Source organism: Gekko japonicus, unplaced genomic scaffold, assembly GCF_001447785.1.
Source record: "Gekko japonicus isolate JY-2015 unplaced genomic scaffold, Gekko_japonicus_V1.1 scaffold240, whole genome shotgun sequence".
Lineage (NCBI taxonomy): Eukaryota > Metazoa > Chordata > Lepidosauria > Squamata > Gekkonidae > Gekko > Gekko japonicus.
In genome coordinates this window covers 1408869-1436477 of record NW_015164672.1, presented here as the reverse complement: position 1 = coordinate 1436477, position 27609 = coordinate 1408869, and the positions used below count along the sequence as shown (strand labels likewise).

Below are 27609 nucleotides of genomic sequence, written 5' to 3'. Positions count from 1 at the left end.
TTCTGAAAGATGTTCCATTTGAAATCAGAATGAAAAGAAAGGAATACAAAGGGTTGACCATGTTCTCACAAAATCATCAAACGAGTTATAAATGGTTGGTGCCCGAAGGACTGGCTTTCAAGTTTAAAGATAAAAGAGAAAAAATAGACTCTATCTTCAAGGCTCAAGATTTTTTGAAAAGGCACGCCAGCAAAGAAGAAGAGGCAGAACTGGCCAAGTGGATGTCGGGATTAAGCGGGGAAGACAGCAGCTTGGAGGGAGAGGTGAAAGACGAGGAAGCCAGAGGAGCGACTGGCTCGAAGTACAACCTGAGAGAAAAAAGAGGAAAAGACCCCAAAGTTTAGAAACTTTTTTTCTTTCGGACTACACTTTGAAAGGGAAATTAATCTCAGAAGGACACTACTAACATATTAATTGCTTTGGTTAACAGAGACAGAAGAAAAGAAGAGCGCCTGACTGCAAAAGAAATTATGGACTTTAACTTTTAACATTAAAAGAATAATATACTAATACATTAACACCACTCAACTCTTTTCTTTATCCCTCTATATACCCTTCCTATTTTTCTGAATTTTAAGCGAAATATCTCTCCTTTTTAGGAGAGGGAATAAAACATTTTTTTAAAAAAAGAATTCTGCTCCCCTGTTGCTTTGAAGTTTGGTAAACATTTTGATTGAGTGGAGACAGTCTGTCTGGAAATGAATCCATTCATGAACTGCCAGGAACTGCTTGAATGTTTTTGGAAAGTTTGTGCTGGTTGACTTGCCACGAACTTCAGTTCCTGAACCATGAACCATCCCTGAGCCTGCTTTGCAGGGAGGGTGGGGTATAAATTTGACTATAAATAAATAAATAAAATGGGGTAGAATGCTGTAGAGTCCACCACCAAAACGACCATTTTCTCTAGGTAAACTGATCTCTGGAGATTAGTTGTAAGGCCAGGAGACCTTCAGCCATCCCCTGGAGATTGGAAACCCTAGAGCTACCACAAAGAATGCACTGTTGTATAATCAGACAATGGCATAATTAACATTGCCACGTCCCTCTAAGCCACCAGCAAGGGATGGGGGGTAGGGTTGCCAGCTCCGGGTTGGGGAACCCCTGGAGATTTGGGGGTGGAGCCTGGGGAGGACAGGGACCTCAGTGGGGTACAATGCCATGGAGTCCACCTTCCAAAGCATCCATTTTCTTCAGGGGAACTTATCTCTGCAGCCTGGAGATAAGGTGTAAGTCCGGGGGATCCCCTAGACCCACCTGGGGGCTGGCATCCCTAGGCCAAGCTCACAAAGTGGTGGTAATAGGAAGTAGCTCTGGAACCATCCCAGACTCAGGTGTTTGGCATTGTATATCTTTTAACTGAAAGACCCTGAAGTAGCACCCCTTCCCCGAGGCACTCAGAAACAGGACAGCCAGGCAGAAAGCAGGCAGGATGGTGCCAAGATCTCCAGCATTGTCTGGCACTCTGGTTCTCATTAATTTGCTACAAACAAGGCTTGAAGCATACAATCAACAGCTGGAATGTTTTAAAGCCAGCCAAGAGAGAGATTGTACTTCTGTTCTTCCGTTCCCAGAAACTCTTATCGTATTCCATTTGGGGGGGGGAAACACCTGAGAGAGCCTCCAGGGCTAGTTTCGAGTGTAACTCTGCTCAGGAGGGCACTGCAAGGCTATTAAAAGAAGCTCGTAAATAGCCACGCAGCTGGTCATCCATGGGGAGTTAAAGCAGTGTAACACACTTTGGGTAACTCTGTGGCCATTTTAAAAGGAAGTCACCACCCCCCTTTCCAAATGCAGCATCTGGGGCTGCTTTTTTAGGTAAAGGAAACAGAATGGGTGGGACAAAGGGCTTTTGAACTTTGCCCCTGTCAGCCATTTTCCTAGTCGACAACGCTCCCCCGCTCACTCCTTTTTTTATCCTGGCTGGGGGAAACTTATGGGTGGTTTCATTTCAGTGGCATCTCAAGCACATGGAAGATGAGGGTACAAGGAATGGCATTTAAGGTACCTCAAGACTCATCTTTTGTCTTTACTGCAATAGACTAACATGGCAACTTCACCAATTCTTCCCCCCCAAATCCTGTAGAGAAGAGTGACTTCAATGGGGTGTAATGTCACAGAGTCCACCTTCCAAAGTGTCCAGCTGAATGGATCCCTGTTGCCTGGAGATCGATGTAATAGCAGATCTCCAGCCACCACCTGGATGCTGGCAACCCTACCGACAGCCCCCATTCCTCCCTTCCCCCCTTGTACCTGTGAAAAAGCACAAGTAGACCAGCGATCACACTGGAACACCCCATGGCCTGGGATACCCCCCCCCCGTTCCTCACTGAGGCGCACTGTAATGCTACACTGCAGCACAGCAGGGTGTGGGAAAGAAGAGCCTTTAAAGGGCTAAAAGGGAAGGGCAGAGAATGGTACACAGCATTTTGAAGTGGAGCTCAGCTCTGCCCCACCCTCCCCATGGTGGCTCCACCCAGAGCCACCCCACAGTCTCTCCTTTAAACCTGGAGAAAAACAGGCTTTGTTTTCTCTGCACTGAATAAGGTTGCTAGCTCTAGGTTACGATTGATCCAGCGCACGCGCACTGAATCCCATGGGTGTGAAGCACAGAGACCACGTCGAAGATCATAAGTTCCAAAGCAGCAGATAGCCAGTCTTCTTCCCAGGGCCCGCTTGCACCCTAATGGTATCTCCGCCAATTTTCGGCGGTGGTGCATTGATGGAACAGTAGTGGCGGCGGCTCCTACTCGAAAGCCTGGCGGAAGAGTTCCATGTTGCAGGCCCTGTGGAACTGCACAAGATCCCGCAGGGCCCGGATCTCCTCCGGGAGCTCATTCCACCAGGTAGGAGCCGCCACCGAAAAGGCCCTGGCCCTAGTCTCAGCAAATTTGACGTCCCTGAGGCCTGGGGTAGTCAAACGATGTTAGCCCCCCGACCATAGTGCCCTTGGGGGAACATATGGGGAAAGGCGGTCCCTTAGGTATAGCCAGACCCTGACCATAAAGGGCTTTAAAGGTAAGAACCAGCACTTTAAAGCGGATCCGGTACGCTATTGGCAGCCAGTGCAGCGCCTTCAGCGCAGGCCAGATGTGGTCCAGCCTAGGGAGATCCGTCAATGTCAACAGTAAAAGTGATTGCACCGCTTGGAAACAGTGATCATAATGTTGTTGAGTTCATCATTTGTACAAATAGAGAATTGGCCAAAAAGACTCACACAACCATTTTTAACTTTAAAAGGGGTAATTTCTCTGATATGAGGGGACACGTGGGGAGGAAACTGAAGGGAAAAGTAGAAAGGGTCAAAACAATTGGGGAAGCTTGGGATCTATTTAAAACTACGATCCTAGAAGCTCAAAAAATATATATTCCGCAGGTTAGGAAAGGCACAAACAGGTATAGGAAAAAGCCTGCATGGTTAACAAACAGAGTAATGGAGGCTGTAAAAAGTAAAAAGAATTCCTTTAAGCAGTGGAAAGCTAGTCACAGTGAGGCTGATAAAACGGAACACAGGCTATGGCAAATAAAATGCAAGTCTGAGGTCAGGCAGGCAAAAAGGGAATATGAGGAGCATATAGCAAAAAACGTAAAAACCAACAATAAAACTTTCTTCAAATACATTAGAAACAGGAAACCAGCCAGGGAGGCAGTGGGGCCCTTGGACGACCAAGGGGTAAAAGGAGTATTGAAGGATGATAGGGAAATGGCTGAGAAGCTAAATGCATTTTTTGCCTCCGTCTTCACTGTGGAAGATGAGAAGTGCTTGCCCACTCCAGAACCACTGATTTCAGGAGGGGTGTTGAAAGACCTGAGTCAGATTGAGGTGACGAGAGAGGAGGTCCTAAAACTGATAGACAACTTAAAAACTGAAAAATCACCAGGCCCAGATGGCATACATCCGAGAGTTCTGAAAGAACTCAAATGTGAACTTGTAGATCTCCTGACAAAGATATGTAATCTTTCCTTAAAATCTGCCTCCATTCCTGAGGATTGGAAGGTAGCTAATGTCACTCCCATCTTTAAAAAGGGTTCCAGAGGAGATCCGGGAAATTACAGGCCAGTCAGTCTGACGTCGATACCGGGTAAATTGGTGGAAACCATTATTAAGGAAAGAATTAGTAGGCACATAGATGAACAAAACCTATTGAGGCAGACTCAGCACGGTTTCTGTAAGGGAAGATCTTGTCTCACTAACCTGTTAGTGTTCTTTGAGGGGGTGAACAAACATGTGGACAAGGGGGATCCAATAGATATTATTTACCTTGACTTCCAGAAAGCTTTTGATAAAGTTCCTCATCAAAGGCTCCTAAGTAAGCTCAAAAATCATGGGATAGAAGGACAAGTCCTTTTATGGATCAAAAACTGGCTAGTTCATAGAAAACAGAGAGTGAGTGTAGGTGGGCAATTTTCTCAGTGGAGGGTGGTAAGCAGTGGGGTACCGCAGGGATCAGTACTTGGTCCACTGCTTTTTAACTTGTTCATTAATGATTTGGAGATGGGAGTAAGCAGTGAAGTGGCTAAATTTGCGGATGATACAAAGTTGTTCAGGGTGGTGAAAACCAGTGAGGATTGTGAGGCACTCCAAGGGGATCTGTCAAGGATGGGCGAGTGGGCGTCAACATGGCAAATGGGGTTCAATGTGGCCAAGTGCAAGGTGATGCACATTGGAGCCAAAAATCCTAAATATAAATACACATTGATGGGGTCTGAACTGGCAGAGACTGAGCAAGAGAGAGATCTTGGAGTTGTAGTGGATAACTCACTGAAAATGTCGAGACAGTGTGTGACTGCAATAAAGAAGGCCAATGCTATGCTGGGGATTATTAGGAAGGGTATTGAAAACAGATCAGCCAATATAATAATGCCCCTATATAAATCAATGGTGAGACCTCATTTGGAATACTGTGTGCAGTTCTGGGCACCACACCTTAAAAAGGATATTATAGCTTTGGAAAAAGTGCAGAAAAGGGCAACTCGAATGATAAAAGGGTTGGAACACTTTCCCTATGAGGAAAGGTTAAAGCGCTTAGGGCTCTTTAGCTTGGAGAAAAGACGACTGAGGGGTGACATGATCGAGGTTTATAAGATTATGCATGGGAAAGAGCAGGTAAAGAAAGAGGTACTTTTCTCCCTTTCTCACAATACAAGAACTCGTGGGCACTCCATGAAACTGCAGAGCGGTCGGGTTAGAACGGATAAAAGGAAGTACTTCTTCACCCAAAGAGTGATTAACACATGGAATTCACTGCCACAGGAAGTGGTGGGTGCTACAAGCATGGACGGCTTCAAAAGGGAATTAGATAAGCATATGGAGCAGAGGTCCATCAGTGGCTATTAGCCACAAGGTATAGCTAGGGGCTCTGGGGCAAGTGATGCTCTGTCTTCTTGGTGCTTGGGGGGGGGGTCAACAGTGGGAGGGCTTCTAATGTCCTGGCCCCACTGCTGGACCTCCTGATGGCACTGGTATTTCTGGCCACTGTGTGACACGCAGCCGCCCGAGGGTTCTTCCCGGAAGACCCAGTCTACGCTAAGAACTACGCCCAGGGGCCACCCTGGATTCCTGCGAGAGTGGTCCGGGTGCGAGGGCCTCGCTCCTATGAGGTCTCCTGTGAGGACGGACAACTGCTACACCGCCACATCGACCAACTGCGGCGCCGGGTCCTTCCGAACGACCCCGAGGACCTGGAGCCCCAGGAGCACAACTAAACTTCAGGCCACGCACCCGAACCGCAGAACCCGGCCTCGGCCCCGGTCACTCTGGAGCCCCCGGCGTTGCCCCCGCAGGAAACACCGCCGTCGGAAACGCCACAGCAAACCGCCCCGCCACGGCCACAAGGAGCAGCCCCGAACAGCACCCCGGACCTCCGCCGCTCTACAAGGCCCAGGAAGGCCCCCGCGTATCTACAGGACTTTGTATGTGGGTAGTTTGGACTATGGGGGGAGGGGTGTAATGTACTGTCGCCATTTCCACGTGTAGTGCATTCAGCCTGACATGCCCGGACTTGCCCGGGCTGACCAGGCAATACTCCTCAGTAGCTTCAGTCGAAAGACAAAGGATCCATAGGATCCTAGCTGGCCCAATCAAAGGGCCAGCTTCCCAGCCGGGAGACCAATGGTCGCCCGGTTACTGTAAATAGCCTATCGGGAGTAGGGGGTGTGTTTAGGTGTGCTTGGTGGCGGGTTTTCTGAACGCATATAAACCGGCCTGCGAGCTGGTTTCTTTGTCTTGTTCCTGAACTAATAAAGTACTCTTGCTGAATCACTCTTGCTGAATCACTCCACGTTCTGAGTACTTTTCACCCTCTGAGAGGGACTTGTTGATAATCTTCCGTAGGGCACCTCGAAACCCCTTGTGGCCCGCCTTAATGAACCAGGAGGGGCACGGATCAAGATTGCACGTGGTTGGACGCACAGATACGAGCAATCTGTCAACTTCGTCCAGGCTGAGTAGGCTGAAACGTTCTAAACCCGGAATCGAAGGCGCGCAAGGGGCCTCGTGTTCCCTCAACGTTTCAGTTGTGGCAGGGAGATCTCGGTGGAGCACCAGGACTTCATCTGCGAAATAGCTCGCAAATGCCTCACAGCCAATATCCAATTCCCTAACGTTTTGCCTGTCCTGTGACAGAGCTGTCAAAGACCGAATTATACTAAACAATTGGGCTGGGCGTGAGCTCGCAGATGCAATCTCGGTCGCATAGAAGTCTCTCTTAGCGGCCTTGACTGCCATCTCATAGGATCCCATAAGCGTCCTATAAGATGTTCTCGACGCCTCGTCGCGAGCGTAGGCTCCAGGCAGGGTGTTCAAAAATATGCTTGAGGTGATCAGTGAGCATTTCTTCACTTGGCTACAGCAGGGATTTCAAGACAATGATAGTAATGCTTAAGAATATATTTGCATATAGCTACGGGAGGGACTAGGATGCATTTACTGAGTCCTTCAGATCCCCATTAACCATAGAAAAGCTTTGCTGATTTCCCGCCAGGTCAAGCAGTTGATAGTGGCACAGTCCTCTCATGAAAGTGGATAGCCCAGGCTAGCCCGATCTTGCCAGATCTTGGAAGCTGAGCAGGGCCAACCCTGGCAAATACTTGGAAGGGAGACCTCCAAGGAATACCAGGGCTGGGACCAGAGGCAAGCAATAGTAAGCCACCTCTCTGAAATGTCCAAGGTCCCACTAGGGGTTGCCAGAAGTCAACCATGACTTCCAGGCATGCACGCACACATGCACACACACCACACTCATCAAAAAAACCTCTTTCCATAGGACAGAAAGCATTTAGGAACAAAGGAGCTGGTTGGTGAGGTGGTGATATCTCAAACAGATATGGCCATAAGCTAAAATGTTGTTGTTGTTGTTGTTGTTTTTTTTTAAAGAATTCCCCTCCCTTCATCCCTAGCACTGCCAGTCTAATTTTCTGCCCACCTCTGAATCACTGGGATGATGGAAGTAAGAGGAAAATCCATATATCATATTTTAAACAATGAAGACTCACTCAGCAGTAAGACACCATGTCCTGGGGAAGAAGTTAAACTCCTTGGGGAAAAGTTTTAGCATCCTATTCATGTTCCTGGCCAGAAGATCTTTCCTACAGATCTCAGACATCCCGGGGAAATGATTTATTTTCTAGAAAAAACAAAATCCTGTCTAAGTCTGTAGATCTTGTTCATGAATTAGGAAACCAAACAAAAACAAGAGCTCCACTCCACAGGTGACAATAAGTACCTGGTAACTTTTCATTTCCAGCACCCGGTCCAGTGAGACTGAATAGTCTGTCCAATACAAGGTCCAGTCATCCACCTCGGTGGCTTCCCGAAGGCCACACATCTTAGCAGCTCGCCGCACTGCACCGCCAATAGAGAGACAGTTGACATCATCATTTGCAAAGGAACATCTGATGACATTAGCGTTGCTAGCTCTGAGCTGGGAAATATCTGAAGGTTTTGGGGGTGGAGCCTGATGAGGACGGGGTTTGGGGAGGGGGGCTTCAATGGGGTCTTATGCCACGGAGTCCACCTTCCAAAGTGGCCATTTCTTCAGGGGAACTGATCTCTGTCACCTGGAGATCAACTGTAATCCCAGGAGATCTCCAGCTACCACCTGGAGGATGGCAACCACATGTGACATTTTAGCAGTAAACTGAAGGTGCAGAATACATGTGTACCAAGGACATGCTTAGCCCTGATAAAAAATGATATCTTTCTGTGGTGAGGATTTTCTTGCATGCCAAGATCAAGCTAAGACTTGATCTGATGGCCCCCAAGACTGGAAGGCTAGGGGTGGAAACTAGCACCAATTTGCTGTAACACATCACAGGCTCCTGGGAACTAATATTTATTTATTTATTTTTATTTACTTCATTTAGACCCTGCCTTTTCTTCACAATGAGGACCCAAAGTAGCATACATTACCCTCCTCTCCTCCATTTTATTGTCACAACAACCCTGTGAGGTAGGTTAGATGGAAAGGGTCAGAACTGCCTGAGTTTCCATGGTTAAGTGGGGTTTCAAACCCAGGACTCCTAAATCCTAGTCTGACACTCTAAACACTATACCACACTGGTTCTCAACATTGTGTAAGGCAGCAACAGCAACTAGATTTGCAACAGAATCAGTCTGTCCATTATGAGAATTGGGGGGAGGGGGAAGGGTTGGAACACTTTGCCTATAAAGAAAGGTTAAAGCACTTGGGGCTCTTTAGCTTGGAGAAATGACAACTGAGCGGGGACATGATCGAGGTTTACAAGATTATGCATGGGATAGAGCAGGTAGAGAAAGAAGTACTTTTCTTCCTTTCTCACAGTACAGGAACTTGTGGGCACTCAATGAAATTGCTGAGCAGTTGGGTTAGAACAAATAAAAGGAAGTACTTCTTCCCCCAAAGAGTGATTAACACATGGAATTCACTGCCACAGGAGGTGGTGGCAGCTACGAGCAGGGACAGCTTCAAGAGGGATTTAGATAAGCATATGGAGCAGTGGTCCATCAGCGGCTATTAGCCAGAAGGTACAGATAGGAACTCTTAGTCTGGGGCAAGTGATGCACTGTATTCTTGGGGGGACAGTGGGAGGGCTTCTAGTGTCCTGGCCCCACTGCTGGACCTCCTGATGGCACTTGGTATTTTTGGCCACTGTGTGACAGAGTGTTGGACTGAATGGGCCACTGGCCTGATCCAACATTGAGTTCTCTTATGTTCTTACGTTCTCTTAATGGGGTAAAGAAAGCCTATTTCTATGGGCTCGAAAGTGTTTTGCCTAGAGCAGTATAGTTAACATTTCAAGTAGTCAAAAGGCAGAACTTTGGTGTCCTGATATCTTTTTGCCTCTCTCCACTTTCCACTCATTTCAGAAGCAGAATATATTATGGAAAAGAGAAAATGTACATGATTTTATGCAAGCTGTATTCGGCTGCCCTGACCTAGATAGCCCAGGCCAACCTGATCTCATCAGATCTCAGAAGTTAAGCAGTGCTGGCCCTGGTATTTGGATGGGAGACAACCAAGGAAGCTTGGAGCCCCGACACAAAGGCAGGCAATAGCAAACCACGCCTGAACGTCTAATGCAAATAAATGTTTTTTTTCACTGTTTGCTAAATCTGACTAAGAAGAAACCAAGGTCTTTCCTTTTACAATTGGACGATTGGACTCACCACTCTCATATTTGCAGTTGGTCAGATTTATCACTGGTCATCTGAAAAACACAAAAAGAAGAAGAAAGACAGAGGCAGACAGGCAAAAACAAACTCATGGTTTTGTGGCAAAGCCTTTGAGAACTGAGTTCTTCAGTGGTCCCCAAACACACTGAGCCTGCAAGAGCTCTTGGAATTTTGAAAATTGCTAATGGACATCACCACAAAATGGCTTCCAGGGTTGCCAGCCTCCAGGTGGGGCCTGAAGTTCTCCCGCTTTTACAACTGATCACCAGCTGACAGAGATCAGCCCCCTTGGAGAAAATGGCTGCTTTGAAGGGTGGACTCCATGGCATTGTACCCTGCTGAGGCCCCTCCTCTCCCCAAACCCCGCTCTCTCCTGGCTCCACCCCCAAAGTCTCCAGGTATTTTCCAACCCAGACCTGGCAACCCTAATGGCTGCCATGGAGGAAAGGACGGGGCCAATCACAAAATGGCTACCTTCGGGATTATCACAAAATGTTGAGAGGCTGCAAGGCATCCTCCTGTGATGGAGGCAGCTGTTTTTAATGAACGTTCCCTGCAGACACAAAGGGCTAATCTGAAGCACTCCATGCTCCAATGAGATAGAAGAAAACCAGAATTGGCTATCTGCTTTGGGAACAAAATGCTCTGATGAAAAAGCAAAGGAGCACTAGGAAATGTATCAAAGGAAAGCATGGTTCTCCTGGGTGCTATGGTGGGGATCACTGGTCTACTTTGTAAGATTTAGGCCTGTGCTTTCAGTGTGGATGGAGTGTTGGATAGGCACAAGAGAGCTGTGTTCCAATCCCAATTGAACCATGGATTCACTTTGGCAAACTATTGTCACTCAATCTATAACCTACATCATAGGATGGTTATAATAAGAATACAAGTTAAAGCTTTGGTTAAATTATTTATAACAGTACATTATTAATAGCGTTGCCAAGTCCTATTTTACCTGGAGTGGGGGGAGTCCCGGCCCTACCTGGCTGTGATGACATCACCCAGAAGTGATGTCATCGCATCGGGCACATTGGGGGCAGGGCCACTATCATTCAAGGGAAAACCATAGAGTCGAATGACAGAGCGTCCCCCCGGGTGACGTCATCACACCGGGCACGTCTTCGTGCTCCCGGCACTTTGGGGGTGGGGTTCCCCCCAGCGGCCCGATCCGGGCCAGCAAGGAACGGACCCATCGAGCGGGGGTTTCCCCGCCCCTCCGGGGGACCTGGCAACCCTAATTATTAATGATTAGGAATGAAAATACTTTCAAGATGGCGGAATGACAAATCACCTAGGCAAATTTTGTTCTCCCACCCCCTTTTGCTAAGGTAACGCAAAGAGAAATGTTTTAATAAAATTAATTCATTCATTTTAGGGAGGGAAGGTGGCATGGTATAGCCTGATCTTTTAAGATCTCGAAATCTAAGCAGGGTCAGTACTTGGAAGAGAGACCACGAAGAAAGTCTCTGCAGAAGAAGGCAGTGGCAGACCACCTCTTCTTAGGCAGGCCCTATCCCCAGCCACCGAACAGCTGGCTGGTGGTGGGGGACTTAGGAGAAAGGAGGCAGCCTAGGCCTCTTGCTGGTGTCACATAAGAAGTGATGTAATCATGCTAGTGACATCTGGGTGACACTCTGGTATTTGGGCAAAAACTCTATGGTAGAAGCCAGTTTTACCATACAGTTTTTGCCCAAATAGCAGAGCAACACCCAGATGTCACTGGTGTGATGACATCACTTCCTGTGTGATGCCAGTGATGAGGCCTGGGCCTTTCTCTTTCTCCTCATAAGTCCCCCCCATTGCCTGCTGGCAACCCTACCTCTGCTTCTCACTTGCCTTGAAAGCCCATTGCTGGGGTTGCCATAAGTTGTCTGCGATTTGATGGCACCCCTCTCTCTCTCTCTCTCTCTCTCTCTCTCTCTCTCTCTCAGACACACACACACTCCATTTCAAAAAGCTCATGTATCATTTTGTATCGGAACATGTTGCATTAAGTGTTCATTAAGTTCTTGCTTATTAAAATGTAAACTTCAGTTTAGGTCATATACTGATAGGGTTGCCAAGTTCCCCCTGGCCACTGGCAGGGGATGGGAGGGTAGAATGCCATGTTGGGAAGGTCCTAGATATTTGGGAATGGAAGCTGGGGAAGAAACAGACCTCAGTAAGGTACAATGCAATAAAGTCCACCCTCCGATGCCTCAATTTTCCCCAGGGAAACTGATCTCTGTAGTCTGGAGATGACCTGTAATTCCGAGGGATCCCCAGGTCTCACCTAAAGGCTGGCATCCCTGGATACTGACAGTGGATGACTTCATTTCTTTACCAGTTGTTTTCTATATTGGTTCCACTGTTCAATTAAATGGAGCCGTTTAAAGCAATAATAAAATTATAAGAAATTAGGGAGAAGAAGTTGGGTTCAGGCAAGAGGTTAGCTTTTGGTTGTGATGTAACATCCAGGGTTACTCCCTATATTACAACACTTCTGTAATAGCATTGATGAAATTACAAGAAGCTGTGAACAGAAGGTAGGACAGATTTTTGTGGTAGTAAATTCAGAAAATGTGGTACTCAAAATACAACACCATGAAGGCTGAAAAATAAGTGTGGCTCCTAAATTTTTAGGCAGCTCCGATACAAAGAAACTTTGTCATGCCTGTGTAAGGCCAGTACCATATCCTATGCAAGAGCCGCAGATTGAGCAGTATAAGATACATAAGATGCACACAAAGAACTGTGGTCACTTCTAAGTCCTGCTTATATATCCATAAGAGAATAATCTTTGGGGTTCTTTTAAAAATTAAAATTAGAAACTTGGTGAATATTTCCCACGAGATGCTAGAATTAGTCACCCTAAAGGAGCCATGTCTTCCTCCTCTTAGGAGTGTAGGAGTTTGGCCCATGCTTTGAATTCCTGTGGCACCAGGCTTGCAATCTCCTTCCAGTATTAAAAAGGATGCAAAGCCCAGCAGCTGCTTGCTCGCTGATCACTGCAGTCAGAGTAAGCGAATGCAGAACTGCTAGGGCTATGAGTCGGGTATCAGATGAACTTTGAACAATGTGGTTCATTTGGCAGTGAGACAGAAGAGGCAGAGAAGAACCTGCCTTGCCAGAAGGCCAGTCATGCATGCGGCTAGACTCCTCCAACAGCCAATTCCAAACAGAACAGGAATTGCTTTGCATACATACCAAGAGAAAGAGACAGCAGGGTTTAGGTGTGGTATTCCGACATGCAAATCGCCTTTCAGAGGGAGCCCCTAGGGAGGTCAGCCTAACCCAAATCACAGATTTAATACAAGGATTTTTTCAAAAGAAGCTAGGAATATACTGTTATTTTTGAAACTCCAGGACAGAATGGGGAAGAGATTTTGAATACACAGTATAGTTCAATTATATCCTCATAGCATGATACTATTGACCTGGCCAGGACCCAAACGCAAAGGCTATGGAGAGTTGACCAGGGTGGGAATTGACCCATTATTATGATATGGTTTAGATCTGGGTCACCAACTTTTTATTTTATGAGAGCTGCTTTGGAGTAAAGAAAGATATCCTGAGCTGCTACTTCCCCTCTTACTTGGCATGTTACCTACTTTTGTTTTAACGTTACCAGATATCCTCTTTTTAGAGAACATGTCCTCTTTCTTGGGTGTCCATTCTCTATTATTTAGCCTAAAAAGTTGTGCCGTGAACCACACTGAGCCTGTTTGCAGGGAGGACAGTATAAAAGTCTAATAAAATAAATAAATAAATAATGTTGTTATTTGAAAATAAGGAAAGTTAGGAATATTTCTAGTTAGCAGCAATTATCACAGCTTGAATAGCAGGGGTATTTACAATGAGATTTCTCATAGCGATCACTTATTTGAAGTAGTCAGTTGGGAAATACGTCCTCCAGTTTGTTTTTCAAAATATGGTAACCCTAGTTTTCTTCAAGAAATAGAACATGGACTAGCAAAAGGACCAGAAAGGAAATTATCAGCTAAGCAGCACAGAGGAAAATCGTAAAAAGTAAAGGCTTTTTAAGAAAAAGTCAGAGCAGATCTTTTCCTGGGTCCCAACTTTTTTTATTATGATGACCCACATGTCCAAATTGACTTGATATGGTGACCCACCTTAAAAACAGAGCATGTACAAATCGATACAACTGCAAAGGCCTGGGAGTCACTTTCACAGGTTTTGTGACCCACTTTGGGGTCAGGAAGCACAGGTTGGGAAATACTGTTCTAGAGGACATATGAACTAGTGTGCAGCTGCTGGTGAGCTACCTGTCAGATAACCCTGGTTTAGATGCCACTTAGGGATTCCAGCCTCCAGGTGGGGCCTGGGGATCCCCCGGAATTACAGCTCTTCTCCAGACTACAGAGACCAGTTCTCCTGGAGAAAATGGATGCTTTGGAGTGCACTCTATGGCATTATTCCCCACTGAGGTCCCTGCCCTCCCCAGGCTCCACCCCCAAATCTCCAGCAGTTTCCCAATATGGGCTTGGTAGCTCTACCTCCCCATCTCCCAGCCAGTGACCAAGGGGAACCTGGCAACCAATGCTCCCTCTAAGCTGTGGAGTCTTGTGAGCAAAAATGCTGCTTTGTGAGCTACTGGCATTAAAGTTGTGAGTGAGCAATTTGGCTTCTGCATAAATTAGTTTGCTCTGGAGCTGCCCTTCCTGAGCTAAGAAAAAAATGTGTGAGCCAGAGGCTAAAAAACTGTGAGCTAGCTCACACTAACTCAGCTTAGAGGGAACACTGCTGGGAAAGAAAGAAAGAAAGAAAGAAAGAAAGAAAGAAAGAAAGAAAGAAAGAAAGAAAGAAAGAAAGAAAGAAAGAAAGAAAGAAAGGCTGTTTCTTCCATGGCTCTATGAGACTGTATGTACCGGATGGGACTGTAGCGCATGGAGAAGCTTGTAGTGATCTCATCCTGAGCCTGGCTCTCTCACCCCATAAATCCTGCACCCCTTCCATTTCTGTTAGCCTCCATAACGATTTGCTGTATTTCCCAATATCTCCTCTTTTGTTTTGGGGAGATTTAGAAATACATTTTCCTGTCTCAGTCTCATGCCCTTTCAATGCTTATTTCTAACCTCCTTTTCTTCTTCTTCTTCTTCCCAGCCGTGCTGAGACATGAACTTTTCCTGCCCTCTTCTTCAAGCATGATGGTTTCTTGGTCAGTGGTGTCCAGTGCACTCTCCTCTCTTTCCAGCCCACCTGGGAAAAGTTCTAGCTCAGACACATCCTTCTCACCCAGCTCTTCAAGAGCTTGCCTCTCTCTGTGAAATGAGCTGTAGGGTCGAAGTTCATCTGATACCTTCATCCTGCAAAAAAGTCCACAAAGAAGAAAGCTGGATTCGCAGATGCTAGTGGGTCTCTGCATTTCTCTTAAGCAGCTAAATAATTGGGAGGGGGGATCCAAACAGTTCTTTTGTTCAACTAATTCCCCTCCTTATGGCAGCCCCTGTCCCACATGGCTTTTGGCTGCACCGGTCCCATGTTCCCAAGCATAGCCTTTTTGGTGATCCAAGGGGAACATGTCCTTTCTTTTTCATCAGCACAAAAGCTGGCTGGATCTAACCCCAAGTTAGCCCCATACACATGTTCTACGTACATTCTCATTCAGGCAGCTCCTTAACAGCAACCTCCATGGATTTGTCTACATTCTGGAAAGGTGGCTTCTTCTTTTCAAAACAGACAGCCACTTGTCATATTAAAAGCAGTATCTATGTGAATGGATATTCCATACAAGGAAAAAAAGACACTTACCCCTCAGCTCTTTTACTATTATGCCCAAAATATTTCATGCATTAATCCCAGTACAGATGCTACAGCTATACGCTTCCTTCTCCATTACAGCCCAGTGCTTCTTCTATATCTTACCCTGTTCATCTCTATAAGTGCCGTCCTCCTCAGATTCTACAGTTGCAATGCTATAGCCCAAAGGAACAGGCACCTTCACTTGAGTGCCACCTTGGCATTGACACCGGATAAGCAAGAGGAGAGAATTCTGGGCCTATCAAATCTACAGACTGAAATCTGAATCTAACCGGTCAGGTTCTTCTGCAAGCAAGCAGTTCAAAGAGATAACAAAGGAAAGGAAATCTCCATCTTGCGTCTGTGCATTCTGAGGATGAGGTTAGCATGTCCATCAGCATCAAATGCATTCTCTCTTGCTACATAGCTGGAAGCAGGAGGGGAAAGACAAGTCCCATAACTAATTCAGTTTAAGAATGTTAATTGACAAGTGGGTAGGAGGACCTTCAAAATCCCATGTATATCCAGCCATCCGGGAGGGAAAAAACTAAAGCACTATATATTAGGGAGACAGGCAGTTATTTATGCCTACAGTTTGGATGATCTATGTGTAGAGAACAAAGGGAGCTCTACTGTAAACTAGAAAGCCACACCCCTTTAACAAATCCTATTTTCCAACCCTCAAGCTGCAAGCAAAACCAACACTGCATCTATATAAAGTTCAGAGTGCATAAATTGCAATGATCTGTGGCAAAGTAGGGTTATCAACCTGCAGATGATGCCTGGAGTTCAGATCACAGAGATCAATTCCCCTGGAGGGAATGGCTGCTTTGGAGGGGGGACTCTATGGCATCACATCCTTGCTAAGCTTCCTTTCATCCCCAAACTCTGCCTTCCATAGGCACTGTCCCCAAATCTCCAGGTACTTCCCAAGCCAGAGTTGGAAACCTCTGTGGCAAAGTGTTACCACTTCTGCATGAATACAGTTTCTTATAGCAAGTAGCAATGCAGCTGGAAATATTTCCAAAAACACTACTTGTTCAGTTCCAGTCCCACAGAAAAGTGAAGGGAGGCTGAACTCTCACTTAAAGATGGGTCTTTGTCTTATTCAGGGCTTCTGTTCTTCAGTGGATGACAGGAGAAGGGGAGAGGTTCCTTACAGAATTCTTAAAAATTGCAATGATAATTTTGAAAAAAGGACTTCCGGTGATGGCAGCGCGCTAGAGCAGACTCACCTCCCGGACCTCCCGGGGGTGAAGCTGCGTTCCAGCTAAAGGAGGGGGTGCGCAGGTTCGTCACCCCCCCCGGGACCCGGTTGAAGGAACCCTGGCCATGGAACTTCTGAGAGGTCGCCTCTTTGATGGCGGAATGCCGGAGAATTGAGGCGCCTCTCCATTCCAATGGTTCTCTGTCCTGAGAGACCGAATGGACTTAAGCAACGCTAACTGGGGCAAGCGCAGGAGATCGAGCTTCCGAAAGAGAATGTACACAAGGTCCGAGGACCGATTATGAAAGTGAGTCGTTTAAGCAATGTTTAAAGAGAAAAGAAAGCTCCCTACCCTAACCTACGCAGCAGAGATTAAGGCGAGCGGGGGAGGGACGCCTCCCAAGTGCATGAATTTTTTAGCAAATGAGGGGGGGAGCAGAAGAAAAACCGGTTAAAACAATTAAGAAGTACTTACCAAGAAGTGCTTGAGCGTTTAAGCGCATATTCAAAGACTTTCAAAAAATTTGCGAAAGTAAATAAACCGAGGAACATGGCGGGGAAGAGGACGGAAAAGGAGAAGTTGCTGAAATCGAAAGTGACAGAGAGCCCAAAACCGGAAGGAACCAACAAGCTGGCAAAGATTTTGGCAGAATCCATGCGCCCTCTAATGGACCAGCTGAATAACTTCAAGGAACAGATGTCTAATATGACTCAATGTATCACCGCTCAGCAAACCCAGATAAATGAGCCTTTAAAATGATGAATCAAACAGCTGAGAAGGTGAAAGAAGTGGATGCCACTGCCCAAAAGGTGAAGAAAAAAGTAAAACAACTGGAAAAGAAGCAAGTCTCCACAGAAGATCAACTACAAATGGAAAAGGCTAACATGATTCTTTGCTTTCAGGGCTTGCCAGAGATTAAAGGAGAGAATCTAAAGGAAATGATGAGTGAAGTAATGGCCCCAGTGACAGAGATGAAGGCGGAACTGTTGATAAGCGATATGGATGTGGCCTATAGGTCATATTCAGGATATATAAAGAAAAACAATCTGCCTGGGGAAATTGTTGTAAGATTCTCGAAGAGGCACGTGAGGGATGAAATCCTGAAAGCAGTATATAGAGTACCCCTGAAAGTTGGGGAAAATGTCATCAGAGTTCTAAAAGATATTCCATTTGAAATAAGACAAAGGAGAAAGAAATATAAAGACCTTATTCTTTTTCTTCAGACAAATTCAATTGGATATAGATGGCTAACTCCAGAAGGCGTCACATTCAAAATCAGGGACAATAAAGAAAAGATTGACCCTATTCTGAAAGCTCGGGAATTTTTAAGAGTCCAGTTGGGAGGGCCAGAGGAGGAAGAAAAGGAAGGGGAGGACAGTAAGTCCAATGGCGAGCTGGACTCGGATTCTTCCGGAAAGGACCCTCTTTCAGAGAAAGGGGCTGCAGCTCCTAAAAGTCCTTATAAACTGCAGAAGAGACGAGGCAAGGAGAAGTGAAGGCTGAAGGACTCTGAGTTGTGCCTTGGAAAATTTTTGAAATGAGATGACTTGGGGTATTTCTTAATGACAGTAAATTTTAAGAACTGGAAAGTTAATGTTAAACTTGACTCAGTTTGTAAAGGGATTAGCGGTATTAAGGCTTGATTGTTTAAACTGATCAGAAGTTCTCCTCTCTTGGGTTTTTAGTTAGTAGTGGGTATCTTTCTTTTATCCCATAAATGTAGTTCCCCCTCCCATTTTCTGTTGTAGTTTGTAGTATTATAAAAAATGCAATAAAAAATCCCCTCCAGGGGCATAAAAAAAAGATAATTTTGAAAAAAGGACATAATTATATTAGGTTCTGAATACAAAACATTTTTTTAAAACCCTGAATACGTAACGAACACACACCAGTTTTAACCTATCAATGGGGCCACAGAGAGAAAAAAATATATGTAAACATCACAAATTATGAAATTGAGTTATACACTTTGGCTATAATCCTCAACACAGGTACCTTGAAGTAATCCCTTTGAAATCAAGAAACGCTGATCAATAACCATTCTAACAAACATTGTAGGGATTAGAGGGTACTTGGAAAAAGACAGATAACCTGGGGGGTGTTTTTTTTTTTAATGTGTAAGTATTTGCTTAAAGTACACAAGTCAAACTAGTCTATTGCTTTGGAGTCCCAATACCTTTAAAAAAATCAAAAAAATGAAATACATTTTTAACAAGCGAGCATATATGATTTAATCTAAAAGAATCCTTCTTATATCCACAACCTCTCTGAACCATTTATTAGCACTAACCTGGTCCTCTTCTTCCATTTCTTAGCATAGGTTTTAGATTCTTCCCAGATCTGTTTATAAGTGAAGGAATATGTTGGTGCAGTTGTCATCTTGATGTCGTTATGCAGGGTAAAAATCAAACACAGTACAACAAAATCACTGATAAGACAACAGTTTCAGTACGCAATCTATATCTATGACACATGAATGCAGTTACAACAGACTCCAGCATAAATCAGGAGTCCTTTTGAAGGAGTCAACAGTGGAGACATGTAAAAGGAGTACCTACTAACAGAATCTTGTATCCAAGGAAAGGTTTGTTTGTTGTATTCACAGTTGTCTGAACATGTCTTTACTTTTATCAGGTGACAAGGAGTGTATGTACGTTTACACTGATTCAAGCGAGAAAAATACGGACAGTTTTTAAAGGCCTAACAGTATGTCACAATCATATTTATTTTTCCAGAAGAACAGGAAAACAAAGAGTAGAAACAATGCTTGATTTAAACTCAGATGTTTCTTCACGGCATATACTTTGCAAACACTGCAGTTTCTAGGGCTGCCAGCAACCTTGGGACAGGGTTGCCAGCTCCGAGTTGGGAAATTCCTAGAGATCTTTGGGGTGGTAGAGCCTAGGCAGGGCAGGGTTTAGAAGGTGAGGGACCTCAGCAGTGTATAACTCCATACAGTCCACCCTCCCGAGTAGCCATTTTCCCCAGGTGATGGAGATCAGTTGTAATTCCAGGAGATCACCGGGCCCCACCTGAAGGCTGAGGAAAAAAGATCCTGATCCTTTAATACAGATTTAATGTGTGGAAATGGGCAGGTGAATCGTCTCATAGCTTGAAGGTAAATAACATCCCATTAAGCTTCTTTTAAGGGGCAGGATACGTTTTTCTCCAGGGAGCCGCCAATCCTAGCAGTTTCATATTAGACTAAATTAGTCAAAACAGTTCAACTGTTCCCACTGCCTCAGCCTACTGCATTACCCCCCCCCCAAAAAAAAGAACAGATAAGCAAGCAAAAGGGCAGCAAAATGAACTGTAAATTTCACACATGCCCAGTGTTACTACTAGATAAAACACTGGACCTCAAAGACTTCTATGTGTGCCAGAGTCCATGAGCAAGTAGAAGCACTAACATTACTCTTTATCTCCACTTATCTTTTCTATCCCTGACGTGGATAGCCCAAGCTAGCCTGATCTTGTGAAGCTCAGCAGGGTTGGCCCTGGTTAGTAACTTGGATGGGCGACCACTAAGGAATACCAGGGTCGCAATGCAAAGGCAGGCAATGGCAAACCACCTCTGAACGTCTCTTGCCTTGAAAACTCTATGGGGTTGCCATAAGTTGTCTGATACATGATGGCATTTCCCACTTATCACCACCATCTTCTCCGTGTGCGCAAGACATAGGCACAAGGTGTTTCCTCGAATACAATTTCAAAAGCAGACTAAATAAAAGATAAAAACTGCTGTACATCCCTTGGCTTCATATGCATTTTTTATTAGTTAAAACTATATTGAGGTGCTATGCACTGCGGCAGTCCTTGCAGTACTGCTTTCACACACGGAACTGCGCTAAGTACATTTTCCACTCATGCATTGCTGGATCCAACCCAATTCCAGAAGAACAGGAAAACAAAGAGTAGAAACAATGCTTGATTTAAACTCAGCAAGTATTACTCTGAATAAGAATTTCGTTTGCTGCACAATCTGTAATTCCCACAGCCAAAGCTTCGACTACATATGGGCAGGGAGGGATTCAATAGACTGTAAATTAGAACCTCAACAGGACATGTGGGCACATGGAGGACTCAGCTGGCCTGATCCAGCAACCTCCTGCAGATAGAGGAATTGGCTTGGGTGTACACAAGCTTTCCCAGGCATAATAGCATCTCCATTCACTTCAACTTTGTATGTGCAAAAACACTAGTAAGGAATATAAGGAGGGTAGTTTGCATTTTAACACAAAATAAGTAATCTCTGAGGTTGGTGAAACAAGGGCAAGACTAGGGATGCCAGGTAATTCCCCTGGGATTATAATTTATCACCAGACTACATCTATTCCTCTGTAGCAAATGGATGCTTAGGAGGGTGGATTCTAAGGCACTGTACCCCACTGAGGTCTCTGTCCTCCCCAGGCCCCAACCCCAAATCTCCAAGAGCTTCCCAACCTGGAGTTGACAAACCTAAACCCCACCCCCCGCCAATGGCCAGGGGGACCTGACAACCCTAGGCAAGATATTGGAGTGACCTTTTGTAGTGGCTAAGAGCTTTCCTTCAGAGTATGTAGATTTCTCTTTCATTTTATATTAGCTCAGGATGAATACTGAATCCTAAAGCCTTGCTAGATATATCTGTGTACCAATATCGAATGTCAAAAAAAATGTAGACAGGATGAGGCAGGCTCTGTAACTCCAACCATGTTTTATGGATCTCACACTCTCCTCTAAGGAAGACTTAATACTATAGCAAGCTCTATGTGCAGGTGCATGTGAAGACAACTTTTTCAGCTCATACAAAGTGAAGTAGCTTGCCTATTGACTGGAACAAATTGACTGGAAAGTATAGCACAATTCAGAGATATCTACATTAGGTAGCGATTTGTTTCTGGGCTCAGTGCAAGGTGCTGATCCTTCATGACTCCCATCTTTGGGACCGTCTCCCGCTATGAACCTGGGTACCAGTCATGTTCCCCCAGACAGTTAGAACAGTTTCAGCCTACTCACACGCTTGTTTAGCAGCAACCCTAGTTTTATCAAATGGGCTCCCATCGGAGATCAGCAGCATTCAGAAAGGCGTGCACAGAAATTCTGTTTAGGAGGACCTTTGCTTAATGGGAACTGGAATCTGTTTATCGGTGTCACGACCTTTTACTTGCTGTAGTTTTATTATTTTTATACAATTCTATTTATTGATTGTTTTTCTTGACATTTCTGTGAGCCTCCTTGGTTTCCCTTCTCTTGTATGAGTAAGGGAAAGGCATGATAACATTATCTTAAATAATAAAACAAAATAACATGGCCCTGGCTTGACATTTTCAGAATCAATCTAAGACCGCAAAGACAGGAGTAAGTCCATTGAACCCAGTGGGTATTGTGTTAGGGTTGCCAAGTCCAGGTTGGGAAATTACTGAAGATTTGGGGTGGAACCTGAGGAGGACCTTTGGTTTGGGGAAGGGAGGCACCTCAGTAGGGTATAATGCCAGAGTCCATTCTCCAAAGCAGCCATTTTCTCCAGGAGAACAGATAAGTGTAGTCTGGAGATCAGTTGTAATTTTGGGAGACCGCCAGGTCCCACCTGGATGTTGGAAAACCACATGGATATGTAAACATAAATTGAATGCTGCAATAAGTATGTATACTAAGTTGGAAGAACATTGCTTTGAAACTAGTGGGAATTACATCTGAGTAAAAATGCTTAGGATCATTTGCATGACCTTTCTGCATTTGGGTCGACAAGGCTAAAAGAACTATTTGTTTAATCCGCTGCAGTTCCTTCTGTTTTTAAATCAGTGGTATCACCCACCATTAGAATCGTTCAAGTTAGAAACGGAAATAAATTCACATGAAATGTTTGGTCAATAATGGATTTGCATGAATTTAAACATATTAAAACATGCAAATAAGTAATGGTATTTGCTCTACAGGAGATATTAGAGAGGGTGGGAGAATGAGGGCAGAACAAGTTCTTATGCATAATTTGAGGCACCAATGGAGTGGATCCTCCCAGCTTTTTCAATACTGCAAAAGAGAGGAGGAGCAGTCTTTAATGACTCCCCTTGTCACTATAGCCCATTTCACATGTTTCCCTCCCACACATGGGACCCAAATCCCTCAAATACTCAGGGGGAGGGGGATGTCAAAAGGCTTTGCTCCTCACTCTTGCAGGAGCAGAAAATCTGGTAGGATCCAACCTAATATTCACCACTGAACCTGCTTTCAACATCAGGTCACAGCTATTATTTAGTATTTTTATCCCACTGTTACTCCAAGGAGCGGACAGTGTACATCATCCGTCTCCCCGAAGGCTGTGAGATACTTTAGGCTGAGAGCGTGACTGGCTCAAGGTCATCCACTGACCTTCATGGAAGAGTGGGGAGCTGAACCTGTCTTATAGAGCCTAGACCAACACTTTTAACCAATAAATCATGTGGTTCACCAGCATGTGAATAAAACATGTCCCTGGTTATGAATGACCGATTCTGTAGGGCAGCTCAATTTGCCCTGAGGTAGGGTTACCAGACACCCTCTTTTTAGAGGACGTGTCCTCTTTTTTTGGTTGTCTGTCCTCTTTGGGGTTCTTTTTTAAAAAACTGATGAAAATGTCCTATTTTGGGGTTGGAAGGTTAGAAATATTCTTAGTTAGGAGCAATTACTACAGCTTAAATAGTCAGTGTTATTTAAAATGAGATTTGTCATAGTGAACACTTGTTTGAAGTAATCAGTCGGGAAATAGGTCCTCTTTTTTGCTTTTCAAAATATGGTATGGAAGGCAAGAGAGGACATCCAATTAGGGACTTCACACCATCAGTAGCCTTTAGTTCCAGCACACCTACTCCCAGCTATTAAGATGTATTGGGACAGAGAAAATAATCCCCAGGTTTTTTTAGCTATGCTGTTTAGGTTAGGATCAGAGAAATCAGATACTGAATACCAATAAGAGTAGGGGAAAGCTAGGGAATGAGGTTAGGCCCGAATCCCTGACCAGCACCCAGGGAAATGGGGGCATGAGAGGCAAACTGGGATCTTGAAAAGTCTCAGGGCTAAATGGTTAAAGACACAGCTTGAGAAAATGCCAGGAACACGGAAAGCAAGATATGAGACTGCAGAATTTATTCTATGCCAGTATATTTTAACAGCTTGTAACTGTTTCAAAGGAACAAGGTTGGCTGGGAACAGGTTGTCTGAGAAAAGAACCTGACAGGCAGGGGATTCTTTCTGGTAGACTGAATAGCAAGAAACTTAAATTTCAGGTTTGGAATACAGGACGATTAAAGAGAAAAAACGGGGTGGGGGGCGTGGAAGAGATAGGGGGAATGGAAAGGATTAAGACTAACCTCAGAACAGCGTACCTGCACACAAAAGCTTATACCTTGAATAAAAAAATTGTTGGTCTTAAAGGTACCACTGGACTCAATTTATCTAATTTAGTTGGCTTAAATAAAAGCATTTATTATAAACCCTGCGAGTAGGTAAATTAAAGCTCAGAAAGTTAATAACCTGCACTCCCCTGTATATCTGGAGGAAAGGTTTTTACAGCAGACAGCATTATTTTCATGACTGTGTTGCAGCACCTTACTTAGTCAACGCTAGCCTATGACGAGCTCGTTCAACAGCAAGCATTTAGATGGCGAAACTACTCTCACGAAAGCGGTCGTGGCCTCTCAGCCCCTTCTTTTAACCTCACCCACTGATCTCCCCGTAACTCCTCCCCTTTATCTCTCTTAACCAACCAGCATCTTCCCCGCCCCGTCACCCCCCCCATCCCGGGCCTTGAAAAAAGTGCTTTTCCCTTTGCTCCGCCTCATCTCGCGCGATTGGCTCAAATTAATAGGATCCTTCCGTTTGACAAAGAGCAAAAACACGCGAAACAGACTGCTTTCCTATTGGCCTAAATTAAAAGCTATTAAATTTGTTTGGTTGGTTAAAGGGGTAGATAATTAGTTTACGTCAAATCAGAAATGTGGATGCGACGGGAAATGGAAGCAGTGACACGGTTGTCGTGGAGACGGCTAGGCCCCCGGCTCCTCAAATGCGACTGCGCGTGGGATTCCATTCTTCCCGCCCCCCCTCCCGATCTGGCCCCGCGTCCCCCAATCCTGCACATGCGTACTTCTGGTTCCAAACGAATCTTCCCCCGCGGCTTCTCCCGGCCATCCTCCCGCTGCATAAAAAATGAGCGCGAGGCAAACGGTCTCCAACTGTGACTCTGGGGTGGCAGCCAATCAGAGCTACGGAGGGAACGGGCTCATTTGAATATTAATGAGCGTTGCGCCTCCCGCCCCCTCCAAGGGCTCGTAGACGGACCAAAATCGGTGAGAGGAGGATTTTTCTACGACCCACGAGGTAGCGTTGCCAGCTCTACCTTGGGAAATTCCTGGAGGTTTGGGCAAGGAGGGAAGCTCACTGGCTTCTGGTGAACTGATCTAAGTGGCCTAGAGAGCGTTTGCAATTCTGGGAAACTCCAGGCCTCGGAAAGGAAAGAAAGGAGGGGGAACAAAAAACTTAACACAAATAATCTAATTAAGAACCTTGAAGGTTAAATAGATACAATACAAATCTGAAGGCCAGTTACTGAAAACAATAAATGTGGAACATAAACATATAGATAAAGAAAAATGGTCTTTTTACAGGGGCTACTGTAAGCTCTTGGAGGATTGGCTACATTAGGGGTGTGTCGCCTAATATGCAAAGGAGTTCCTGCTACAAAAAGAGCCCTGATACCGTTATGGGCCCAGAACTGTTTTTATTGAACATAGCACCAGAGAAATACAAAAAACCAGACTTTTATCTTACTGTACACATAGGGACAGCAGCAAGAATATTATATGCTAAATATTGGAGAAGAAATGAAGTCCCTCCAAAGGAAGAAGTTATAAATAAATAATAAATAAATAAAATCCTGGAAACAGCACACATGGACAATTTAACTTCAATTTTGAGGGGACATAAAGAAAATTCTGAGGACACTTGGTCAAGATTTTAGAAATGGATAGAAGAGTATCACATATAAAATTTCCAGACATATGATAGAAATAAAAGGAAATAAGAACTGTATGTTTAATTTTAAGCAAAAGGTATATATGAAATCTGTAAGATGGATACAAGAAATGAATGTTTTGGGTATAGCATGAGGTCAATAACCAGGTTAAATAATGATACAAATGAACTTCGTTTAATTTGTATTTATGTTTGTTTGTCTTTGTCTTATATATGAAATAAAAATCTTTTTTTAAAATAGTTATGGGCCCAACTGTAGCCTTAATACAAGATAAAATATAAATTTGTACAGTTGTATTTTTGATAATTTTGCATTATTTAAATATTTATATTCTACATGTATTGTTTTTAGTAACTGGCTCTCAGATTTGCATCTGTTGAACTCCAGGTATGTCCTGGAGGTTTGCAACTATGGTGACTATGGGGTACTCTGAAGCGACGGCCTTCACCATTTTCCAGCCACAGCCCCCTCCTGTAGCAAGTTTCAATGAAAAAACAAGCTTTCATTTAAAAATTGGTAGCCTGTAAGTTTGTATTCCTTAAAGGTCTCTTATTTGAAAACCTGTTAGACTCCGGCTGTACTTACATATCTGGTAAATAGAGATCACATTGTTTAGATTGTTGACTTGACAGACTAGAAACAGATGGAAATGAACAACAAAGGTTTATTTAACTGAAAATAGAGTATTTAATAGGGCCCTCTTCCCCCATTGTCCCAGTATCTGCCACCAAGACATATACTGCTTCTGAACATGAATTTTTGATGGAGACTTATTTATTTATTTATTATTACATTTATATCCCGCCTTCCCCGCAAGCAGGCTCAGGGCGGCTCACAAAATATTGATTGGGGGTTTTTTGTTTGTTTGTTTGGGGTTTTATCCCGCCCTTCCCTGCACGCAGGGCTTCAGGGCGACTCACAAAATATTAAGAATACAAATAAAACAATAAAAACATTCTACAGTTGTGGGGTCGGAACGGAAATCCTGGAGGAATGCCCGGGGTCGAAGTTCAGGCTTCCCAGGTCACAGTTTACATTCCCACAGAGACACTCTGCCGGGAGAATTGGCAAGCAGGAAACAAGGTTTTCTGTTTTTGCATGAGACTGCTAAATTCCTCTTAGAACACAATGAATTGCTGAGAGCGAATAACTTTTGCAACATTCAAAGATTATCTTGCCTGTAAAGGAACATTCTGTGAACTACACTGTATTTTCCTAGCTTACAAAGTCTTTTTGCTCTGTTGTAACAAATGTACAAATGAATGAGCTTGCTTTTCTTTCTGTTAATAAAAATGCTGCTGAGAGACAGCCTGTGAGAAGAACAGGGAGATGAACAGGGACAGTCTTGGTACAGAGAGAGAGACAGACAGAGCTGCTGCAGCATCAAAGAAATCAGTGTGTTGTGTGATTCTTGAACACCCTATCTAAAGTCTTCAAGTGGCGCCCCGAAGCAGGGACTTGAAACTTGGAAGACTCCATCTCATCAACCGTCTGGCAAAGACCCCAAGGTGCACCACGTCTTGATTCCGTGTGATTTCATGACCCCACATTGGTGAGAGTACAGAGAGGTAAATATGGGTGAATCTATATCACTGCCGCAGCAGAAACATATAAAAGAGTTACAATTCCTTGTCCTGAAGGCCGGCCGGTCCGTGTCTTCTACGGCTCTTAAACAATTACTTAAGGAAATTCAGATAAAATGTCTCTGGTATCCTCAAACAGGATCTTTGAAGTTAAAAGACTGGGAAATAATAGGGAAGACCTTGCATACAGAACCTAGAGCATCAGTAGAGGTTTTACAATCTTGGTTTTTATGTAGATTTGCAATTGAAGCCATAGCACCTGTTTCTTCACTGGCCTCTCTTACATGCAATGCAGAGGCCCCTCTTGCTTATTCTCAAGGGGTTCAATTGGTTTTACCTAAACCACCATCAGCTCTTGCTCTTTATCCAACTTTGCCTTCAGCACCAACCCTGCCTTTGGCACCAAAAGCCTTAGAACCTTCAGTGCCAGAGTCTTTA

At 44.5% G+C, this 27609-nt stretch overlaps 1 protein-coding gene across 1 annotated transcript in view; it reads right to left on the bottom strand.

Moving 5' to 3' along the window:
- The window catches only part of TTLL6 (tubulin tyrosine ligase like 6), a 69071-nt gene that overhangs the window by 26201 nt on the left and 15261 nt on the right, over positions 1–27609 (bottom strand). Inside the window, 6 exon segments of the mRNA XM_015409216.1 lie at positions 7492–7622; positions 7722–7840; positions 9644–9684; positions 14725–14955; positions 18887–18936; positions 19155–19205. Coding sequence (XP_015264702.1) covers positions 7492–7622; positions 7722–7840; positions 9644–9684; positions 14725–14955; positions 18887–18936; positions 19155–19205 — 623 coding nt within the window.